This window comes from Cygnus olor, chromosome 21, assembly GCF_009769625.2.
Source record: "Cygnus olor isolate bCygOlo1 chromosome 21, bCygOlo1.pri.v2, whole genome shotgun sequence".
NCBI classification, from domain to species: Eukaryota; Metazoa; Chordata; class Aves; order Anseriformes; family Anatidae; genus Cygnus; species Cygnus olor.
The window spans coordinates 297,848-320,036 of NC_049189.1; the positions used below are offsets into that span (position 1 = coordinate 297,848).

The 22,189-nt window shown below is 43.6% G+C and overlaps 1 protein-coding gene across 7 annotated transcripts in view; it reads right to left on the reverse strand.

Annotated features, from left to right (window-relative positions):
- The window catches only part of CAMTA1 (calmodulin binding transcription activator 1), a 375,445-nt gene that overhangs the window by 135,252 nt on the left and 218,004 nt on the right, over positions 1–22,189 (reverse strand). For all 7 annotated transcript variants that reach the window (XM_040533948.1, XM_040533944.1, XM_040533945.1 and 4 more), the window contains one exon: positions 5,794–5,865. In XM_040533948.1, coding sequence (XP_040389882.1) covers positions 5,794–5,865 — 72 coding nt within the window. The remainder of the gene's footprint in view (positions 1–5,793; positions 5,866–22,189) is intronic.

The window sequence follows — 22,189 nt, forward strand, 5'->3', positions numbered from 1 at the left end:
AATCTCACCTGTGCAAATGGTACTGGCAAATGACTAAGCTAATGAATATTCTTTGAACTAATTCATAGGCTTTATTTGAATATTTGCTCATAATTCCTTTTATTTTATTCCATTTTTTTTCTTTTATAGCTGAACCACAGGATGTCCTAGCATGTCAGCAGCCTTCTGTCAACGATTCCTGGCCTCTCTTTGCTGTGACCGTTGTTGTTATTAAATTACTGCAGCAAGTGGGAAGGCATTTGGAAAAAAACAAATAATAATATTAATGAAAACAAAGTGCCTCAAATACACATTCTCTCCATGTTTAAGCAAACAATTATAGAAAAGATAGCAATACGAAAAAGTTCTCTCCCATGTCATGAAGAACTAATATATATAGTTACAGTGAATTCATTAAAAAAAAAAAAAAGCATGTTTCTATAGCACGCACGGTCTGTATATGACTTATTACAAGAGAAAGAAAGACTGTTTTCAACATATTGCTACCCACAATTGCAGTGTCTTAACACCAACACAAGAAAAGATATTCAGAATCTCCTAAAGGCGGGATGGAAAATGCCAACCATCAGCCCTGCTCCCCATCAGACTGTCCAACAGAGAGTCTCCAGCTGTACTGCATGGGAGTGGAAAGGAGCAAGAAACACATTGGTATTAATGGTTACAGACAAAGCCTGCTTCCAATAACCTTCGCTCACAGCAGCCAGCCCTGGGAGCCTGGCACTAGATTAATTTTAAATTTCTGGGGTGCCAATTACTAGTACACAGAAGGGAACTCTGCATTTTGTAGTCAGCTGTGCCAATGTTTGAAAATAGACTATATCTGAAAATCCACATTTTTTCCTGCGTTAGTCATTATGAGTACAAACATTTTTCTTTTCTATTGAGAGAAAATCTGGTGCCATTTTGGAGGTTTGAACACATGCAGCACGTGTGCTCGTACACGAACGTCCTGCTGGCAAACAAGCCAACCAGCACAGTGGCAGTGCTTGTGTGCTGAAGGCTTTCCAGGAGTACCCGCCATCACTCACACCTAAAAAAAGACTTCACAGTGCTGTTCTGTGCTTGACTGACTGCAAACGGCTAAGGCACTGTTTCTTTTAGAAAGCTAACCAGTAATGCCAAAAAGAAAAGAACCATTCTATATTCAGTTACTGGGTTTAGCGCTGCCGGGCATGCGAAACCACGAGGAGCCCTTTAGAAAGGGATGGTGTCACATGCCATCAGCTTTGTCAGGCTTTCAGCGAGATTCCCGCTCGAGGCCTAAGCTGGGGACAGCGCCGCGGGACGCGAGGAATGCCTCCACCCGCCTGGGCTGGGTCCTGGACCAGACGGGCCAGACCCCTGCTGTCCCCACAGAGCGGCTCCTCCTTGGGGCCGCGGCATGAGGCGGGTTCCTCGGGGCCACATGCGGAGCTGCGCCGCAGCAGGGGGCCGTGAGGGCCACCCGCCCGCAGTGCTCACAAAGTGCAGCTCAAGCACTGCCTCACCCAGAGCCAGAAGAAGCACTGAAAAGGCAAGGCAACGCGTGACTTGGGGCAGAATTCAAAAACAAAAGCTGTTTCTTTTTATAACAGTATCATTAATTTCCTTGGGAATGGCAGCGCAGAGGGCCAAATGAAATGTCTGGGAACTGGAAGATAGTCCAAAAAAGAGTACAACTAATTAAAGATGCAGCAAATTATGAGTCCAGGAGGCTTTGCAGCAGCCTGGTTTTTAAGGTGCTACTGAAGATTTCTTCATGGCCTCCCAAATGCTCTTCGACGAAGTTGTTCACCTCATCATCTCTCTCTTTGTCTGTGTGTTGTGCAGACCATGACTTTATTTTTCTAGAAATCAGGAATGCGAAAGAAAAATATGAAAACAGTGTAGAGAACCACCTTTGTCATTATTCCTTCACTCAGCTCCAAGAAGTCAGTATGGGAGGCTGAGTGCCCAGAGCTGGAAGGTCTTCTGCAGAGGCATTACAATGTTTGTTCTACAATTACAAAATCTATTAAAAAGAAAACTAAAGTATCTTTTTTGGTAAGGCAGCATTAAAAACCTATTATGAAGAAAGACTAAAATGTCTCAAAAAAACCACCACAAAACTTCAGATTACAAAGGAGGAAAACTCAGCTGTGTCCTGTATAGCAGACTTGCTATCGCAACCACACAGTGCCAGGTTTGCCATCGCAATGATATTTTTCTTTTTCCCCTCTGAAAATGAAGCCAGGATAGTATCTCTTTGGCAACAGGAAACACTGAAAACATTATTACCATGAACTTACTGGCCAGAGCCTTGAAGGAAATGCTTGGAAAAGATAAAAGGACTTGGTCTGTTGTGAACGCTACTCGACTGAAAACCGTTTGCCTTTCAGTCAGGAGCTGGCTGTCATGCTGCCTTCCAAGTGCACACAAAACCTGTTTCTCTAAATTAACATCCACTGCTGAGTTGTGAAAGACCCAGCATCATCGTCCTTGTGCTCTGCTGCAGACTGAGATCAGGCTCCTCGCACCCACCTGGGCCTCATCCCTTCACCAAGGTGTTGCTGCCACAAGGACACTGTCCTCCCCTGAAAAACACACTTGCTTACAGTTCAGATTCATTAAATATACATTTGAATAATTTGGCAGTTCTAATAGGACAGGAGGGTGTTCCAGAATTGTGTCCCACAGGGGTGCACGTTGATGAATTAGGCTTATAGCATTGTTCACATTAATCTTTTATTATTAACTTTAATACTATTTATTTATTTATTATTAATAATACTTATTATTAACTTTAATAATAAAAGTACTTTATTATTTTTATTATGTACTGCCCTTAAAGCCTTCCATTGTAAAATTAAGAAATCAAAACGCAGTGCCAAGTGGAAAAAGCAAGGCCAAACGGCTGCCTAAGTCAGTCTGTGAGGAAAGCAAGCATTTTTCCACTCTGCGCTTGGGGCAGCCTTACAGAGCCCCTGGGTGCAGCGACCTCGGCTCTCAGCGGGGCCGTCTCCCCCTGTGCCCGCAGCCAGCCCCCCGACCAGCGCCGCAGCCTGGCCGTCGGGCACCGACCCAGCGCGAAGCTCCGCACCGCTGCGGGCCTCGTGGGATCCAGCCCTGCCTGAAACTGAGCCACCTCACACAGTGAAGGCACAATGCGCCCTTGTTTCTAAATAAAAGCATACTACATCCACAACGAAATGTCCTGCATCACATTTTAAAAATAGGCTCATAAGAAATGTATTTCCAAGTTCACTCTTCTCAATCCCAATCAATTACCAGAGCAAAGAAGATGGCCTAAACATTGACCACGAAAGAGCCAGACCTCAGGACACAGGAAAGGAGATCCTATGGTACTGCACTGCAACTGGTCAGATACAGGCTTCCTAAATGTCCCAGCAAGGGTCAGTGGTGCCCCCTGAGAGCGGACAACAAAAGCAGGTGATTAACAAGAAGAGGGCTGACCTGGGAGAGGAGGACCTCTGCGGGACTCCCGCAGGCTGTTCCGCCCACAGCAGAGGGGGCTCCCGGGACTGTCTTTCGTTGGGGAGCACGCAGGCTACACGAGCATCGCTCAGGCTAGTGGATAGTGGGTTGAAACTGGGGGAAGTTTCCTGATGGAAAAATGTGCAAAGCTAGGAAATACTCTCTTAGAGGTAATGAAGAAATGCCTAGTGTTTGGGAGCAAGCCTCCCTGCAGGTCACAGTCCAACTTTGGGTTGGAGTTTTGCAGTCTATTTTGCATCACCTGTTCATCTTGGCATCTGATAGGAGGGACTCTGCTGTCTGCCCCGTGAATTTCTTCAGAAAGTGGCCTTCCTCAAGATTTTCAGCTTACGTGAAAAATTTCGTTAGCAGAGCTGCCTTTTAGCAATGCTGGAAGCCTCCTGGCACTGGCAGGGGCTGAAGCCTGGGCTCCAGTTGCTGCAGACCAGCAGCTGGTGCTCTGGGGAAGCACCTACAGCACCACTATGGGGCCGAGCACGCCAGGAGCTGGAGGTGCTGGTGTATGCACTGAGCAAAGCTAAACACCTTCCAAGCTTTCACAACATTTCTCTTTCCCAGAGCTCTTGGGACTGCACAATGAGGATCATTTCACCAACACCCTAACCAACTTCCTGTTCCTATGTAGACAAGAACTGCGAGAACCAAGTGATCTGCTGCTATTCCACCCATCCTAGTCCTCTCTCTGCCTTCACTGGGGACACCTGGGAGAAAACACTAACTGAGCAAGCACACACAGTGCTGCCATGCTGTGCCTACACTTCAGAATTAACTTAGAATTTCCTTTGAATTCTCATGTCACATCATCCATCACAGGCACCAGCAGAGACAGCCGCTAAATAATAAAACAAACAGCTGTCTGCTGCCCAAGGAAAACCGGACTCTAAGTTTAGAGATTTTGTTCAGTTCCGTGCACTGAACTGTGAACTTTTAATGGCTTCTTTAGTCATGCTTATAAACAGCTCCCCCATCTCCTTGCTGCCTGCTACATCCAACTTCATACACAGGTCAGGAGCTGGAGAGGTGGTGAGGAAAACCTCCTGCAGCTAGGAGAAGGGCTTAAAGTTGGTAGATTCAACATGGTTGCACTGCATTTTCAGCAAAGTCACAATACCACAGTTTTCCTCCATGTAGGTGAAATACCGACTGCTCTGACTGCAGCAGTGAAGGGTTTTTGCCCCTTTACTTACATTCGACATTTGTATTTTGAGGATGCAAACAGAGCTCAGAGATGCACGTAAGCGTAACAGAGGACAGTAACATTTTGTGTATGTTCCCTTTGATTAAGCCCACTGAGTAGGCACCATCTTCTGTGGTTTGTGGGGTGTCTTTTTATGCAGCTGAGAGAGCAACGGCTTTGACTTTTTTAATATGGAAGTGTGATTCCAAACCAAGGGAAAAACATGGAAGTATTTTCCATTTACTTCTCAAAACAGATGTCATTTTCCTTAGACCCAGTTGTGTTCAGGACTGTGGGGGTTTAATCTTTAAAACAATAACATTATTACAGTATTTGTCAAGTGCTGTTTTCTAACAAAAGAAAATGAATTGCTTCCACATGCTCAGCGTTTGTAAGCAACAGTAAATAGTCAATACAAGTAGCTCAGCAAACCTACATTTAGCACTCCAGTGTCAGCAAATACCCACCCCAGGCACTCAGCGAGTGAACCCGAGCACACCTACCACGTCCCGAGGACCACTCAGTATGAGGCCACTACCCAAACACTGCAGAACGAGGAGGAAAACTGCTAGACCTTTCAAGGGACTTGATCGTGCCCACAACAATGAGGAGAAGAATCACCCAGTAACCCACCAGAACTACCTCAGAACTAAACTCCCTGCTGGAGGAAAGCCGTTCCACCCACCCTTTTTGTGCAGCTTGCCATGAGGTTTACACTAAATTCAGACAAATCCCCACAGGCTGCTTTCTCTCCCACGACGTTGCATGCTCAGGAAGCAGTTGGCTTCCTGAGCTCCTACTGCATGACTTGCTTCAAAATGGAAAAAAACAAACTAAAAATCTAGAAATCTCACTTTAGCTGACTGTTTAGGGTACACTTAAGCTCATGCTATAAAGAGAAAGGGAGCTATACATCAGCTCTGTATTTGCTAGAAACTTATCTAGAGAAAACATATCACAACTCTAAAGAAAGATGTAACACTTTATGAAAATTCCTATCACCTTCGGACAAGAAACATCCCCCAAAGCAATCAAACACCCCAGCGAAGGGCACAGCTGACCTCCCCAACAGCAAAAAGAAACATAGCCATACAAGTTCATTTGGAATAAAACCACAAGAAAGGAATTCATCACCATCCTACCTGAAGAAGCCAGTAGCACCTTCTGTGAAACGTGGGGATGATGGAAGAATGGACGTAACAGCCATACAAGCACTAAGGACAAAAAAAGAGAAAGCAGATACAGAGTTAGGGAAAGAAATCATTATCCGGATGACGAGCAAGTTTAAAAGGCAGCACCCAGAGACGGGAATGAGAGAACATTATCTGGTATGCTACACTGGCATTTTTTGTAGTCAGTCCAGGGCTTTGATTCTGCTGGTAAAACAGAATGGCAGGTTATAGCAGGGCAAAATTTTAGGAGAATACATTTTAAACACTACTGTGGGTTAAAGACTCAATGGACAGAGTTTAAACATTTCTCTAGTTTATATATGGACATAAGCCCCAAACTGCAGATGACCAGATCCTTATTCAGCCTTTTTGTCAGTTTTTGATAGGGGTGACAGAGGCTTTTTCAGTTACTCAATGACTCACGGTGCCATCGCTGCAGCAGAGGTGCCTGTGCCCACCCTGCACGTTGTGGAGGAACCAAGTCCTCCACCACACAGCAACGTCCTCAGCTTCTGCTGCAGAGAAACCCCTTGGAGATGCACTAGCCCTGTGGGGGCAGAACTAGAACCAAAGTGCCTGAATTCCCAAATCAGCGTTGCCAACTGTCCCAGTTGTCATTAGAAACACTTAGCGGGCTGCCTAGGCTCTCTTCATAGCCACTTCTGTGACAAGGTACTGCACTGAACTGAAGCTCAGCCACCTAGGTAAGATCAGAAGAAATAAAGTCCCCCCATATTGCTCCAGATCCAAACAATTCAACATATGTAATTTCTTTATTAATATATATTAAAAAAAACACACCTATTTTACATGGCTTATCACTCAGGTACACAAATCTAAAATTGAGAGCATGTAAACTGAAAAAATTGTTGTCATGTATTGTTTTATACAGCAAAATGAGAAGATAGTGTTTTGTTACTGTTGTTTTAATGAACTTTGCTTGTCCAATTACCTGAAACGAGTAAGGGTAAGGAATTCTTCCTGTAGCAAAATCAGATTTCCGGTGTGTTAAAACTCAAACAACACTGTCAGTTGGAAGCTAAGCCCAGTACAAACCAAACACAAAACTGTTATTAAAAGATCCCCATACAATTCCTGCCCCAAAAACACGTTTATTGCTAAGAAAACAATATTATTTTCTGACTCTGCTGGCTTTTAATATAGTCCACGTGGGGAGTGGGGATGGGCATGCATGTGATGATATATTCCCCTCTACTGAAGGTGATTAGTTTTCCTTAAATGAGAGATTGCAACAAACGAGCAATCTGCTTGCAGCTTTCTTCAGATATTTCCCCTGAAAGATCACAGATCATGCATGTTTTAGGCATGCCGATATTCTACAATTACAGAAGGAAAAACTAAGTAAAGCCAGCTGCAGGGGATTTTGCAGAGGAACTTCATTTTTCGCTTTACTCCAGCGACTGCACTGGTTGCAACAACGCTCATAATTACCACTCTCTGCACACTGCTATGGGCCCTTGCTGTTCCCTGGGGAGCAGGTCAGTGCTCCAGGGCCTTGTGCGGGGTCGCGCAGTGCCTGTGCCCCGCAGGCAGCCAAGGCAGCTCAGTATGTGCAGATGCAAATGCTCTGCCCTGTGGTGTCAGAGCTTGGAGAGCAGCGCTCTGTGCAGCTGCAGAACGAACAGGGAAACACAGGACTTGGTGCTTTTGCATCCAGCGCTGAACTTGGGGCTAAGCCTTTCAATTCCTCACTGATGGCGTGGCAGGCTGCTGCTTTCTTCTTTTTTTTTTTTTTTTTTAAATCCAATGGAAAGATATTTAGAATCCAGTGAACATTTCCCAACAAGTAGGAGCAAACTACAATAGGCAAATAGACAGCTACCAACTTCTCCCTAACACAACAGCAGTCAGGGCAAGGAAGAATTTCCCTGTCCCAAACAGGTATTCCCACTCCCTTCTGCAGTGCTGTGTTTGAGGGAAAGATGCTGAAATTACATACAACCAACTTGCGTGATGATCTTGAAATAAACAAACATATGCAGAAAGGGAGTAAACGTTCATAAATTATCACCACCCTAAGCCCTTCTTCTGGTGTTTGGGTATGAACAACAGCACATCAGATGGACAGGTACATTCAAATTGGGGAAATTTGGTCTATGAACACTAAGAAAAGAATGGAAAAAATGCAGAACAGCTATATCATTAAAAAACCTTATTTGGAAAGCAAGCCTAGTGTTTATGAGTTCCAAAACATTTTAAATATTAAAACTATTAAAAACTATTTGGGGTAAATATTTTAAAATGTTCAGTGTAAATATTAGCAACCTGAATGCCATCAGCTAAAGGGCTCTCATAAAACAAATTTACCAACTGAACGTATGCCGTGTATTTGAAGTCCTGAAACATCAAAACTGAGTGAGTTAGGAGTGTCTCCCCAGTTTCTGCAATTAATTCCTCTCTCGGTGGCCATCCGGCAACCTCTGCCCTCAGTGGGAGCTCTGAATGGGGAGCGTCCGTGGGCAGGAGCTGGGCGCTGGCAGCAGCTGAAGCTGTCACCCCGCTCTGCACACAGGGAGGGAGGGTAAGTGCTGCCACGAGGGATGCGGGGTGCTGCTGGGTCAGCGTGCCGGGGAGACTGAAGGCCAGTCAGCTGTCTGCTGTCAAGGAAAAATGCTCTTATTTCCTTACTCTTAATTCTGGTCTTCCCCACAGTTGCAGGATGGGATGGCCCTCACTCTGGTGAAACTTCAACAAGACTTTAAATCACGTTAACTGAAACATAAGCGGATGGGTGCTAGGAAATCTTATCTATAAATCACTGTCTGAATTGTCTAGAATATCTGTTTTTGCAGATACGGACGCCATGTCATAAATACTGACGTTAAGGTTAACGTGTGGAATCAAGGCTTTATTGGCACTTGTTTGGATGACCTGCATATTTTACTCTGTGCTCTGTCATGCCTGAGTAATGCCATTATCTTGGCTGCAAACCAGCTCACACCGGGACACGGGCTCTGTCTCTATAATCTCTCCAGTGCAGGAATCCCAGCTGTTTGGTGCAAACACAAAGGGTCTGGTGTATCTTGATTTATAAGTCTTCTGTCTCGAAGGCACCTTCATAAACTATGAAAATACTCTGCAAACAATGAACTTGCCAGCCTTGACATCATTAGCAAGCCCTGTAACAGGATTAGTGCAGAGGGAAAGCCATCATTTCAGGTGTGCCATTAAAAGCGCACGCTTATCAGCGAGTACACCGAGAGGCTGGCTGCAACGTCTCCTCCGCAAGATAATCGCTCACAAGGTCGGCTTGAATTAAAAAGGATTTAAAGACTGCTGGCTTCTATTACAGAGTTATTTTTAAAATATAAATGACAAAGATTAATAACGGTTTTTAAATATGTGAAGGGTACATTTCACACACGCACACACAAAAAAAAAAAGGCGAGAGAAAAAAAAAAGGGGGAAAAACCTCAGGAAAATAATCCAAAGAAAAGCTTAACATTTTAATCCCACCATTCAGCATGGGAAAAAAGCAGACAGTGTTTGTTTAAGATAATCCTTGACAGTGATTCTTGGCTGCACTGCAGCCTGGTGCTTTATTGAAAGGTCTTTAATATACAGTTCTGCTGACTCAGAACTGGTCTTCCCATTTTGGAAAGCAGCGTGGAAGGTTCAGGATCACCAAGTCTGAACAGCTTCCCAGCAAGGACTTTGAAAGCAGGTCCAGAGCCCTCCTCTGAAGAAGCTTTCACAGCATGTGCATCCACCACTCTGGTGCCCAAAACAGAGGCTGATGCAGAAGTCAAGGACCCCAACCTTAGGGAAAGTTAAAATTAAAAATTAGATCCCAGGAAGGAAAAGTGTGCATAGCTTAGCAGATAAAGTGATTTTTCTCCTTGTACTGGTAAGTGCTGTTTTAAACGCTATGATCTATTTGAATGGGGGAAGCACCCACATTCCTCAGCTATGAGAGAGACTAAAACCATCTGATACACGTTTCTGGATTCCTGTTGAGGCTGATGGCTTTAGCGACTGGTGCATTTTCAGGAGGACTACACAAGTCCAGCAGCACTGAGGTTCCCCGGGCTCGCTGTGCAGCCAGCAGCTACAGGCACGCTGCCATGGTGGAGAGGGCACTGCAAAGGAGAGAGGTGCCCAAAGCACAGCAGCACTCCTTAGCTGCTCAAGGAAACTGTCCTCCAGGAGGAGACAGAAGCTATTTGCTGAGCATGAGGCAGTCCCTTCCCTGAGCTGGGTCCAGGCACGCCACAGGCTGCCTGCAGCAAGAGCACGTGGAAGGTAGCACCGCAATCTCATCTGTGACTGCTACCTGGTCCTCCTTGCTTTCACTCCTGAGACTCGCGCTTTTCCTGTGAACTCTTCAGAACAAAACTGAAATTCCTTGAGAGACCTGGTCTTTTATCTATAGGTCTGTTGTTTAAATCCAGCTGAAGATGGTACCTCAAAGCTGTACTTATCTAAAGGAAGCTCAGATAGTACAAACAGCCACAGACTAAATCTTACACATCCCCAAGCATGGATGGCAAAGCTCTATGGCAAACTCCCAGTTAGCACAGCAAGCAATGCAGTTAGTTAAAGGAATCTCTAAAAAACAAAACAAACAAACAAACAAAACAACAACAACAAAACCCAACCTCTTGCTCAAAACAGGCAAAAGGGGTTTCATTAGCTGTTTCGTCTTTTTTCCTTTTTTTTTTTTTTTACTGGGAAGGTAAAAAAAATGCCACGGCCTGTGTGTCTGTGGTTATGTTAATGCTGGGCTGGGCTCTCAGCCAATGCATTAAGTGAAATCGAATTCCTGAAACCAGCTTTAATCAGCAGATTTTTAAGGTTAGAATTACTCTCTCCTCTACAAGGCTTGCCAAGGTTAATTCTGTTCTGAGCATGCTGAATTAATGGGCTGGACAGCGAAGAATTGTTTTTTCCTGATTTCCTTTTAAGTTCACAAAATCTCTAGGAGAAAAGAAATAGTATTTCTGAACTGCCTGAAGAGAAAAGCCTCTTCAGCAGCTTATGATTTCTGTTTTGAAAACAGAGACGAAGACGTGAACTTCTGTCACCTCCTGGATGAGCACTGGGTATGGCAATAGGCACCAGCCTGTCCCCAGAAGGGAGCCCTGGGGGGCAGCTGCCCTGGGCCGAGGACTTGGATGCAGCTCCCAGCCCTCAGGTGCCGCGGGACGGTGACTGCTGCGGCAGGAACAGCTTCCCTTGGAGCGTGCTGCAGTCACCTTTCAGGGAGGGATGCGCTTAGGTTTGCAAATTACATGACGTTTAGAGGTTTAAATATTAACAGTTTCATATCCCCCCTGCCCCTCCAGCCAACAGAAAGTAATCAAGACGACGGTTTTGGACAAAAAATGCCATAAAGATGTTTCCAGGAGGCAACAGTCAGGTGAAGAAGCCTACAGAGCAGGGAAGAGAGGAAAACAATGAGATGAGAGTAAGGCTCTGAATGCTTGCAGAGGTGAGCAGAGTGCTTTTTTGGCCATTAACTTAGGCACCGTCAGGGAAGGCTGCTGGATGCATTTTCCAGAGAGGTGCAAGCAAAATTGCAGAGTGGTCTTGGAAACGTTGCACAGTGTTGTACACACTTAGGCAGGAAATTTGAACATGCAACGAGCGTAGACTTTGTCCTGAAATACTGCAGTGTCAGAGGTGCCCCTTTATGCTGACAAACCAGCCGGTTAAACATCCTCCCCTTGCCGCAGCCGGGCTGGGAAGCAGCAGTGCAATTCTGAGACCACCCAGCGGCAAAACGCCACTAGCACAACGCAAACCTTCCCCAGCACCGCTCGCCTGGAGGACAGTGGGGAGGCACATGGGGCAATCCTTCCAACTGCCAGGGGAAGAGAAGCAGAGATTTGACAGTCACGCATGTTGATAGCAGGAGTACCTCTGAGGTGAAGACGGTCCTGTTTCTGCAGGCAACTCCATTCAGGTCAGAACAGTACTACCAAGCTCACACCAGCCTGTACGACAAAGCCACGCTCTCCATGCTACGTCCCTCCTGCTTCTGAGTGACAACACCCCGTAACTCCCCTTCAACATGAAGTCCATACATGCCTCCAGAAGTTCTCAGCTCCAAACAGTTTATTTGCAGCGCCAGGGCTGCTCCCAGAGAGTCCACCTCTGCCAGCTCCACTTCATCTTGTACCTTTCTAAAATCGACTGCTCATTAAAGAAAAAAGGACTTTCTCTGGACAGAGGGGCATAGTTGGGCAATTAGAACTGCCTACCCTTCCATTTATATGCAGCTCACATCTTGCATTATCAAACCTCTGAAAACTGGAGGAAAAAAATCGAAGTATTAGTGCATTTTTTTATCCTAAGCTCCTTAAAGTGATTGTAGCTTATTTAAAAATAATACAATAATGCTGAGGTGTTCTTCCTTAACAAGAACACCTTGGGAATGGAAATAGGAGAGCAAGGAATCAAAAATTCAAGATAGGGTTGGTCAGACTTTGAAATTCTTCTCCCCAGTGAGTTACACTAGTGGATATTTATAAAAAAAAAAAAGTCAGGATTTTGTTCAGTTTTTCACACTGAATTCCCAATTCCCTTAATAAGAAGCTAAATCAATCTTCAGAGAACAAACCATGTAAGACCCGTGGCTCTAAATTATTAAAATATACTTGAGTAATTTTATGGCGTAAGGCTTCAACTTCTAATATCCCAGCAGCTTGCACACATCCTAAGTATGACCTATACAGGTCAGCAGGGAAAAAATAAGGTCCTCTGCCTCCAGACTTGTGGGAGGGCAGGGGACGGACCAGGCTGCTTGCTCAATGCCCTGGGCACATGCTTCTGCCCTGGTGCCTCTCCTAGGCAGTATGGGATTTACACCAAAATCCCTAAACAAATAGCCTTTTCAAACAAACATAGTCACGGCAACAGCAACAAAAAATGCCCCAAATAATGGAATCTGACTGTAACACAAGCAAAATCCAAAACCTCCACCTCCCATGGATAAAGCTTACAGGGAAAATGACTCTTAGTCTGTCCCCTGTCGTGCTGAACACAAAAGCTTGCCTCACATCCCAAAGAGCACAAAGCAAGGAAAGCATCAGGACCTAAGAGCTACCTTGAAGTGTTTGAACACGTGCTAGTTTCTGTGTAGTCCCGTGTCTTTCAAACATTTTCCACAGCCCACAGCAGCAAGTTGGAACTGCCAATGTGAATATACTGTCAATGTTTAATAAACTGAGGATGCGAGCAGGGAGAGCGCCAGAATAGCGGCTGTGTCAATGGCTCTGTAATATGACTAGTGTTGGAGGGTGGAAAACCCCACTGCTGTTCCTAGCCCTCATGTTGTTAAGCAGCATGCAACTAATCACCTCTCTGTTACACTACTGCCCGGCGCTGCATTTTCTTCTGGAATGGCACCTACATTTTCAGAGCTTCTCCACCAACTGTCATCAGGGAATAACCTACAGCTTGCAGCAGTATGCATTGCTGCCATGGATCAGACCTCCCAGGAAAGCCAAGTGAGGTTTTAACTTCATTCTTCTCATCGTTCTAATGATAAATTACAGGTCTTCTAAATTAACTGTTGTACCTGAGCCCAGTCAAGGTCTGCTCTTGACTTCAGCCTCCACGTTACCTCCTCAGCCATGCACCATGCTAGGAAAAGGTAGAGCACAGCAATTTAAACCATACAGTAACATGCGGGCTGCACGTGATAAAAATTTCTGAGGTGTATAAAACCAGAAAGGAACAAGCTTTCTGTTGCCTTGGACCGTTCTACTCCTTTAAAACGCAAGCATACTCCAAAAGAACGCTAACCAGTGCAGCAGCAGCACTGAAACTCACAGGCAGAAAGCAGAAGTTGCTTGGAGCCTCTAGGCATTTGAGGATAATGCAGCCCACCCTTACTTTGTAAGGTGTGAAAGGATGCCCCAATACTTTTCCCTGATAAGGAAAAGTGGGAAAGCAGCCTGTAAGTTCTCGTATCAGTATTCTCCTTTCAATGCAACAACCTGTGTTTCAGAGATACCAGTCAAAATGCAACAATAAAAACAACTCCGCCATCTCTATCATAGACATTTCCAATATCTGTTCATATAGACACCATTGCATCCCATTCTTTTCACCACCACATCCCAGCAGATGCACTACCCAACCTTCCTGAACATGATATATCTGAATGTCATACAAATCGTAATCAATACTCAAAGTTTGTTAGCTGTTTGTACTAATATATTTGCTTTACATGTAGGAACCATTTTCCATCTGCATCTGTAAAAAGTACCCACAAAATTCTCTGCTACTCTTCTCTGAAAGGGAAGAACCTGGTTAGAAGTGCAGGGCAACTTAAAAATTGAGTCTGTAATGTGAGCTGCCTATTCACCACCAAATTAGTACGCATGGGGGAAACCCTCAGATTCCGTGTATGTCATCTCTCTTCTCAAACAGATCTGAAGTGAGTGCCCTCTGAGATCAGGTTATCTTGTAGCAGATGGTCTTTCCTTCAGGACACGGATGCTAAAGCCACAGACGCGTTCCAAATCCATTTAAACATCAGATTATGCTCGCCCCTGTCAGCTGAAGGAGCTGGGAGACAGCAGCAGCTCCAGCCAGCTCCATTAATCAAAATTCAGCGAGAAAAGCCAACATGCTGCTATAAAATCCCCTGACTCGATGCCAACACCATGCACAGGGAACCTGATGCCATCAATCTTACTTTTTCTCCCTGAACAGTAAGATGCAGCTGGGGAGGGGGAGAGCAATGATGGGGCTTGGCCAAGCGAACATAGCCAGAAGATTTTTTTTGACCACTCTCATAGGGCAAAATGACACAAACTTGACAGGTATGAAACAGAAAACCAACCTAAACATTTCTTTGTACAGATCGGCCCCAGTTTAACCTTTTAAAATCATGAGGTGTAACACCGGCTGAACCCCGCAACACTGAGAAACCATCCAGGAGGGCAGACAGGCAACACTTGGAGGTTTTATTTTGATCTAAAAAGGGAAGAAAGTGTCATAACATAGGGAGGCATCCAAAATTTCCTGCTACAGTATTTCCACTGCAGCAAATCTTCAACTAAAAAAAATTGCTAAACATGTTTTCTCACTACTGATTTTAACAAAACAGAGACATTGGACAGGTTTAGATTTTTCCTCCATTTATACATAGTACAACAAAAAATGTGCATGGGAATAACCTACGCTGCTGGCAAGTATTTTATCGATGTCACCAAAGCTTAAACAATTACTTATAGTTTGTAAATTTGGACAAGGAATCCTTATGTACTGACGGCAAATCACAAAAAAACACCTTAACATTTCTACAGTTTAAAATCCCAGATAATCTGGCCTTTAATTTTTAGGCAACAGATTGCAACATAAAAGACTGATTCAGTTAGGATCTTCATTTTCTCTCTGAAAAACCCAAGAGGCCTCATAACTAAAGTTAAAGGGGACATTACAGCAATGAAACATTAGTCCAGTTCCATGTTCCTTGCCTTGCCTTTACTGGAGAATCATTAGTTCATTGTGATTTTTACTTTTCTGTTCCACCAAGAAAATACTGTTGTGCAGGGTGTTAATACTCAGTCCTGGGAGACCTGCAAGGCTTGCAGTGGATTCTCTGCAGACCTCACTTTGCTCACCACAAGCAGAAAGAGGCTGAGCTCACGCACACGCAGATATTTTGATGTCCCAGCCTGCACAGCATCACGGTGTACCTCTGCAGCATCAGGGCACTGGCTGCTGTTCAGGCATTCAGCCTGGTGTAAGACTATTTTTTTACTTATTTATTTATTTATCACTGTATTGGCTCTTTTTCTGACGTGCTTCAAACCCTCCTGATGCCCTTGATGTCACCAGCAGGTACACCTAGATAACGATTTCTGGATTGAGCACACAGATCTCGTTTTATGGCTAATCAAAGGAGCAGAGGTTATTGCATCCTCAATTTAAAGCCAAGCTGTACTGCTTACAGGACCTTGTCAATTCTGGTAGTTTTTGTTATCAAATATCTTTCTATTTACTTCACGACTTGTTAGAAAGCAATTTTTGAAGTGTTTAATACTTTATGAAATATTTAAATGTTTAATGGGTTGCTTTTCAAACCCGTTTTCCCTCTGTGGAATTCTGAAATCACTGCAAGGATTGCAGGTTTTAATTGTCTTACTCCTATAAATTACCCTTCTAATAATAATGGCTAACTGGCAGAAATCTACCTATATGGGCACTAAGCTTGGGTGCCCCAAATTTTAAAACTTACCAAGAGTTTGTTTTGAGATTCAAACAAGAAAACCTCAGCTATTCAAGTATGGTGGTTCCTGCATTTGGCATCTCCTCAAATCATCTGCTCTTTTCTACGCCAGTTTGAAACCTCACGTAAAACATCACAAAACCAGGTTTCATTATGCCTGCAATCCCATGCTGCATGCCTTACAGACGTCCCTCCATCTTCCCAATTTGATCTTCAGAGCTTTCTTTGCAAGTCCCCTGCACAGACTCTAGCTCTCCATCTTAGCACTTCTCATCCAGATCCCTGTGAACAACTCCCGTCTTCAGCACACTTTGCTCCATGTTCCTCTCATGCAGGAAGGAGACGAGTCTCTAGAAAGTGATGGGTTTTTTTGCACTTTCTCTTGATTTTTACAGTAAATGCTGTTTCCTTTAAGTCTAGTCTTTAGACAAAGACTCTGTTTTTATGTATCAAGAGGAAAAAAAAAAGAAGAGATGCCGAACTGTGCTACCTTTGTAACACTGAAGGGTAATGACATTTCCTCTTTTAACATGTACGCGTTTCTTCAGGAATTAAATCTAGCTGTATCTATTTCTTGTTCCCAGCTACTTTAATGTTCAAAGCATGTGGCTCAGTCCCAGAAGCACTCCCAAAGTGAGCACCAGGGTATAATATGCCCTCACTTGCATGCCTTTCTGTAAGCAAAGAGCACTCAGAGGAGATGCTCTGTGATACACCGTCTGCTGAGAGAAGTATGGGACACAGAGGGGAAGGACTCTGAATGGGTTGTTACTTGCAGTGGTGTCCATGACAAGATTTTATACTTTTAATATGCCTGTCTTACTGGAAAATGATTGTCCTTACCAGCAGATACTTTCTCTCTTACCAGGGCCATCAGCCTAACAAACAGGCTCCTGCAGAGCTTTCCCAGTTGCTAGCTCAAGCTGGCGTTCTGCAGCAAGAGGGATACTTGCAGGCTGGCTGCATAAACCACCACCTCCTCCTGCACCTGAAGGACTCACCACAGGTTCAGGAATTTCAAACACTGCAGTCATTTAGATTCATCACAGTACTGTGAGAGGTGCCACGGGGTACAACGCCTCATTCGAGCATGAGCCCGGCTGCAAAGCCGAGCAGGACGCGGGCTCAGCTGAGGCAGGAGCTCCAGGAAGCTGCTGTTGTTCTCACCTTCCCTATTAGAACACTAATGGCACACGGCCATTGTCCGTGCAGAAAGAGGCTCAGTAATTAATGCCCAGCGTACTGCCCAGTACACATTTTCCAAATCCGTTGCACAGCTGGGTACCGGGATATTCTTTTCATTGGGTTTGACATGAAGGAAGATTTACGCAGAAATATAATTGCAAATCCAACAGGGTTGTCAGAGTGGGTTAAATTATTGTAATAATAATAATAATAATAATAGAGTCAGAAACTGTGTTTTCCAGTATGCCCCAACCCCTCTTTTCTATACATTTTCTTTATTCTGGTAGCCTGCACAGTTTCAGCAAGAGCATTTACTGGTACTGTCCACTCTCTATTGAATCCTCTGGCACTTACCCATTGATCTCTTACCTGCAGCTCAATAGTAAATTAAAGTCCAAGGTCAAGCCTTTTTTAGCAGGTTGTTTACATTCAATATAAGCCCCTGCCTTTCTCTGTCTGAGGTAGCCTGAACATGGACATTGGCTGCCGATCCATTCACCATTACTAGTTTTGATTATATCAGCCAGAGGGAAAGGACTTTGATCCACAGAAACAGGCAGCCAAACAAATAAGTTTCTGCTTGTACCACCAGCAGAATGACAATCAGGGAGATGGCTTTGGCCTTCTGCAAAGAAAGGGAAAACTCCCTGCCTGCAAGGCAAGGAAGAGCATTCACTGCAGTGGTAAGACACAGGGGCACTGATCGGGGCCTGAGGTCCTGGGATGCAAACACGCAGTGACATAAAAGCTGTGGAGCTGCTGCAGATATTTATTATAGGAGAAGTGATCCCAGAGCCAGCCTGGAAATGAATGAAGATGACACGCTGGAATCTGCAGTGGCAAACGCCCTCCCTCCAAGCTCTAGTCCTCAGGGCTGGGGCCCCTGCCCTGCAGCAGGCAGACCGGGCTGCTCGTCGTGGACATCAACGTGGATAAACTGCTAGCACCTTCCTCTGACAGCAAGCACGGTAGCTTCCTGACCTTCCATCACAAACTGAAACAACACAGTAGTATGCTATATGCCAGCTATCAAACTCTTAATTTTTTTATGCTGGTAACTCTTTTAATAAGAATTCTTTAAATATTTATGAAAAATGTACGAGGCCAGTTCAACAAGACACGATAGCTTTAATCTCAGCACGCTCTGCAGCATTCCTGCCTGCTGCTCTGCAGTCACTCTAGAAACCACAGAAATGACTTGCACAGTCACCTAATCCCCTAAAGACAAAATTCCAGCCTTGCTGCAGTTGATGGGAATTTTGCCACTGACTGCAACATGGTGAGGGTTTCAACATCCTTCTTTGCAAGTCACCTAAACAATATCCAGGACTAAGTCCCAATACTAAAATCACAAGGTTCTATTTCTCAAGAAAGTGAATGTTAGACAGTGCTCCTTCAAGTGCAAAATTTGATACAAATTTTATTTTCAGTGCTGTCAACTTCAAGACAATTTAACAGGAACTGCCCTTGCTAGCCTGCTAGTTTATCGCTCAAACTGATATTAGCCACACATTTGCAGCCAGGTTATCTTTGAATTTTGACTATAACTAACCTCATAAAATCTTTCTTGAATGACATAGGAATCAAAATCCACAGCCTGGTCCTGATGTAGGATATCTGGTATGCAATCCCGCATATCCGCCCGCAGTAGCTGTCTGTTCATAAATGCGTATTTCTTTATTAATATGGGGATACTTTAATCTCAGTCTAATTTTACCTTTAGGGAAGCTATATCCTGAGGCTGCCAGGAGCTAAAATCCTCCAGATGCAATAGCATAATTTGTATTCAAACCAGCAGGTCTATCTGTCAACATGTTTGTCTCCTGTATCTGCCAACTCTTATTTATAATCCCATTCAGATTAATGAATGACAGTGGTTCTCATCACAAGAAATTTGATTAATCAATTTAAGTGCTTAATCACCCCAGCCTTGGTGAGAACCATACAGAAGGGATGTTGCCTTGATATGGACAAAGTTGTAAGACGTAGGAGAAAAATGTCACGGCTTTGCCTCGGAAACAATTCAAACGGGGAGTGTACATGGGATTCCTGACAGGATTACAAGGCTTCCAGGAGTTAACAGTTTCCTTAGGGCTAGCAGTCACGGTCAATTAGCCACGAAATATCCTTTTGAAACCACTTCCTAATCTGACACAAAAGGCTTCACTTCACCTAATTTCTTTCTGCCCATGCTGTTTTCCACTAAACTGAAAAGTCTTAAGTGTTACTTGATACTCAAGATGAGGAAGCTGAGTATTAGAAGATGACAGGAAAACTCACCTATGGCTCAAACTGCACATGCTGTGTGCTCCAAGTAATCCCTATGCAGGTGAGTACACAAGGTAGTAGGATTCTCACTAGGCAAGATCAACATTTACCTCTACCATCTAAGGGGAAGTGACTAGGAGGCAGATGACCCCTTTGGACGCGTGTACAAATGGGGTGGCATTAAGCTATATAGATGGATAGCTTAATGAGACCCCGTTAAACATGAAACGGTTTGAGTTTGCAAGCAATTTGTAAGAACAGGTCTGGACGAAGTAAACTTAATGGGAAACCTAGACTCTCATATTCTCTAGTAAGAAAAAAGCAGCCTAGTGACCTTGACATCAGTGAGGGGTTAATAAAAGGAAAAGTGATATGAAAGGCTGCTTTGTCTCCACGAGATAGCTTTCTCACCGAAAACCGTCTTGGCAGTTACTCAAGTAGCATATATAAAACCTAAAGGCTTGAGCTTTGTAGCAGAGACAAATTATCCAGGTCCCCACACATCATACAGACCCCAGTAGCTTGTGCCACTGCCCTTTTTTCAGGTATGAGGATTTCTTGACTGTCACCACAAGGTTAGAAGAATTGTGAGCTGGGAAATCATGGAGCATATTAAAGTCAGACTGAAATATGACTACAATACACAGAAGCATTTTATATTTATTCTCTTTTAGGAATGTTATAAAGAGAATATAATGAGAATGTTGCAAACAAGTCAAGTGTTTTCTTCCTAATCTCGCAATAAAAATATGTCAAAGAAATGCCTGAAGTCCTAATAGGAAAACAAAAAAATAATGGCCTAGGCTATGACAGGATTTAGCTGTGATTGTACTCGAAGGCTTTAATCATGTCTACTACAACATAAATGGAAAATCAGATCTAAACCTGTACTAACTATTAATGTCTGTGTTGGTTTTCTCAACAGCTGGGAAGGCTGCGACTGAACAGATTCAGCAGAGGTTAATGAAGATAGGTAGAGGTCTGAATACATTTATATCTGAGGAACCATTGTATGAAAACGGATTATCTAGCTGTTCTTAAAGGAGACTTGACTGAGCTAGCATACACACAAGCAAAAAGTATTTAGAAAGTAATTAGTCATTCCACTGTAATAAAAGAACAAAGAATTTCTTGATTAAATTAATGTCTGAAAAACTTAGAATGAATAAAAAGGAATTTTTATATATATATATATATTTCAATGGATAGCCAGGCTTTAGAAGTCAGCACTGGGGAAAAGGGAGTCTGATGTTCAAGATAGATTTCAAAGGGAGGGCTGAATAATTTAACAACTCAGAGTGTAGCAGAGTTATGACGAAAGCTTGGGAAAGAATAATCGACAGGGCCAGCATCAATACTTCTATCTGACCTTGAACCCTTTGAAAACACATGGATTTTAAAGCTATGTTCATATTTGGGTGCTCTCAGGTGCACTCTGTTCAACAGAAACAACCAGAGAGAGCAGGGGGAAAAAAATCCCATGGGAGACTGAACAGGGAGCCAGAAGGGTGAAAAGCTAATACTGCATTTGTGGGAAAGAGATCAGGATGGGCTTAGAGTAAAAATGTCAAGTATCCAATAAATGCCATAAAACACCACTTTCTCAAGTCCAGCCACCTTTAGTATGGCCATAATGCAGTCAGGTGGTGCAGAAATTGGAAGTTTTTATGACCCTCCTAAATGTCTTCTTTTGGGAAAAAGAAGGCCATTACAGCATGAGGCCAGAAGGGAAACTATACAAGATCTGATTGTGCCCTGGGGTGAAGTAGCCTGACCCAATACTTTTTGCACACACACAGCAGAAAAAAGCTGCATCTTCTAATGACTGCGGTGGGGTGGCAAGCATGGGATATGATTGCATGAAGGACATAGACAACAACACACAGGACTAAGTGCATTCAGTCTTTCAGATTCTGGCAAATAAAGACAAGCTTAACAAAAGCAATTGATAAATATATAAGTATCTAAAATAACTTTGGGGAGCTATGTATTATGCACACAGATTTATCTTGGATTAATTTTGTGCTGGAATGGACCAGAAGTCTTAGCTGAAATCTTTTTTTGGCAGCCTCTCTTGTGCAAAATTAGCCCCAGAGTTATCTCTAGACTGTATCTACAAAATGGCACATTCAGCTGGTTTGTGAGCTACCCAATTTCTTGGTCCTACTCTCTTTTTACTGCATATTTACATGTAAAACCAGAAACCACTGGAGTCACTGATTCAATAATCAACATACAAATTCTTCCCTGACTGATCACTAAGTTCTTTGCAAAGGTAGCATAACTCACGTTATAACATCAAAACTACTTGGTGGAAAAACAACACAGCTTTGGAAAGGCAATCTGTATTCCATCAAGGGAGTTTCAAAAGTTGATATTTGCTTCTCCATCACTTAAAATATTCTTTACATCAATTCATTTAAGGTTTTCAGTGACTCCTAAATTCTGAACACTGAATCCAAGTGCACACAAAACTTGGAAGGATACAACCTTCAAACATCTTTCCAATGAACCCCTTAATTAAAAAGCATTTATACAACCTAACACAAATTATTGCGTATGCCAACACTAAATCTTTCCATTCCAATTTAAAATCCTTAGACCTTCTCTATCGCTTACAAGCATTGGCAGGAGCTACAGTAAGTTAGTATTTAAGAATGTCTTTCTGGACAAGCTATTGTAGAAATACTAGGTTTATATTGCTTG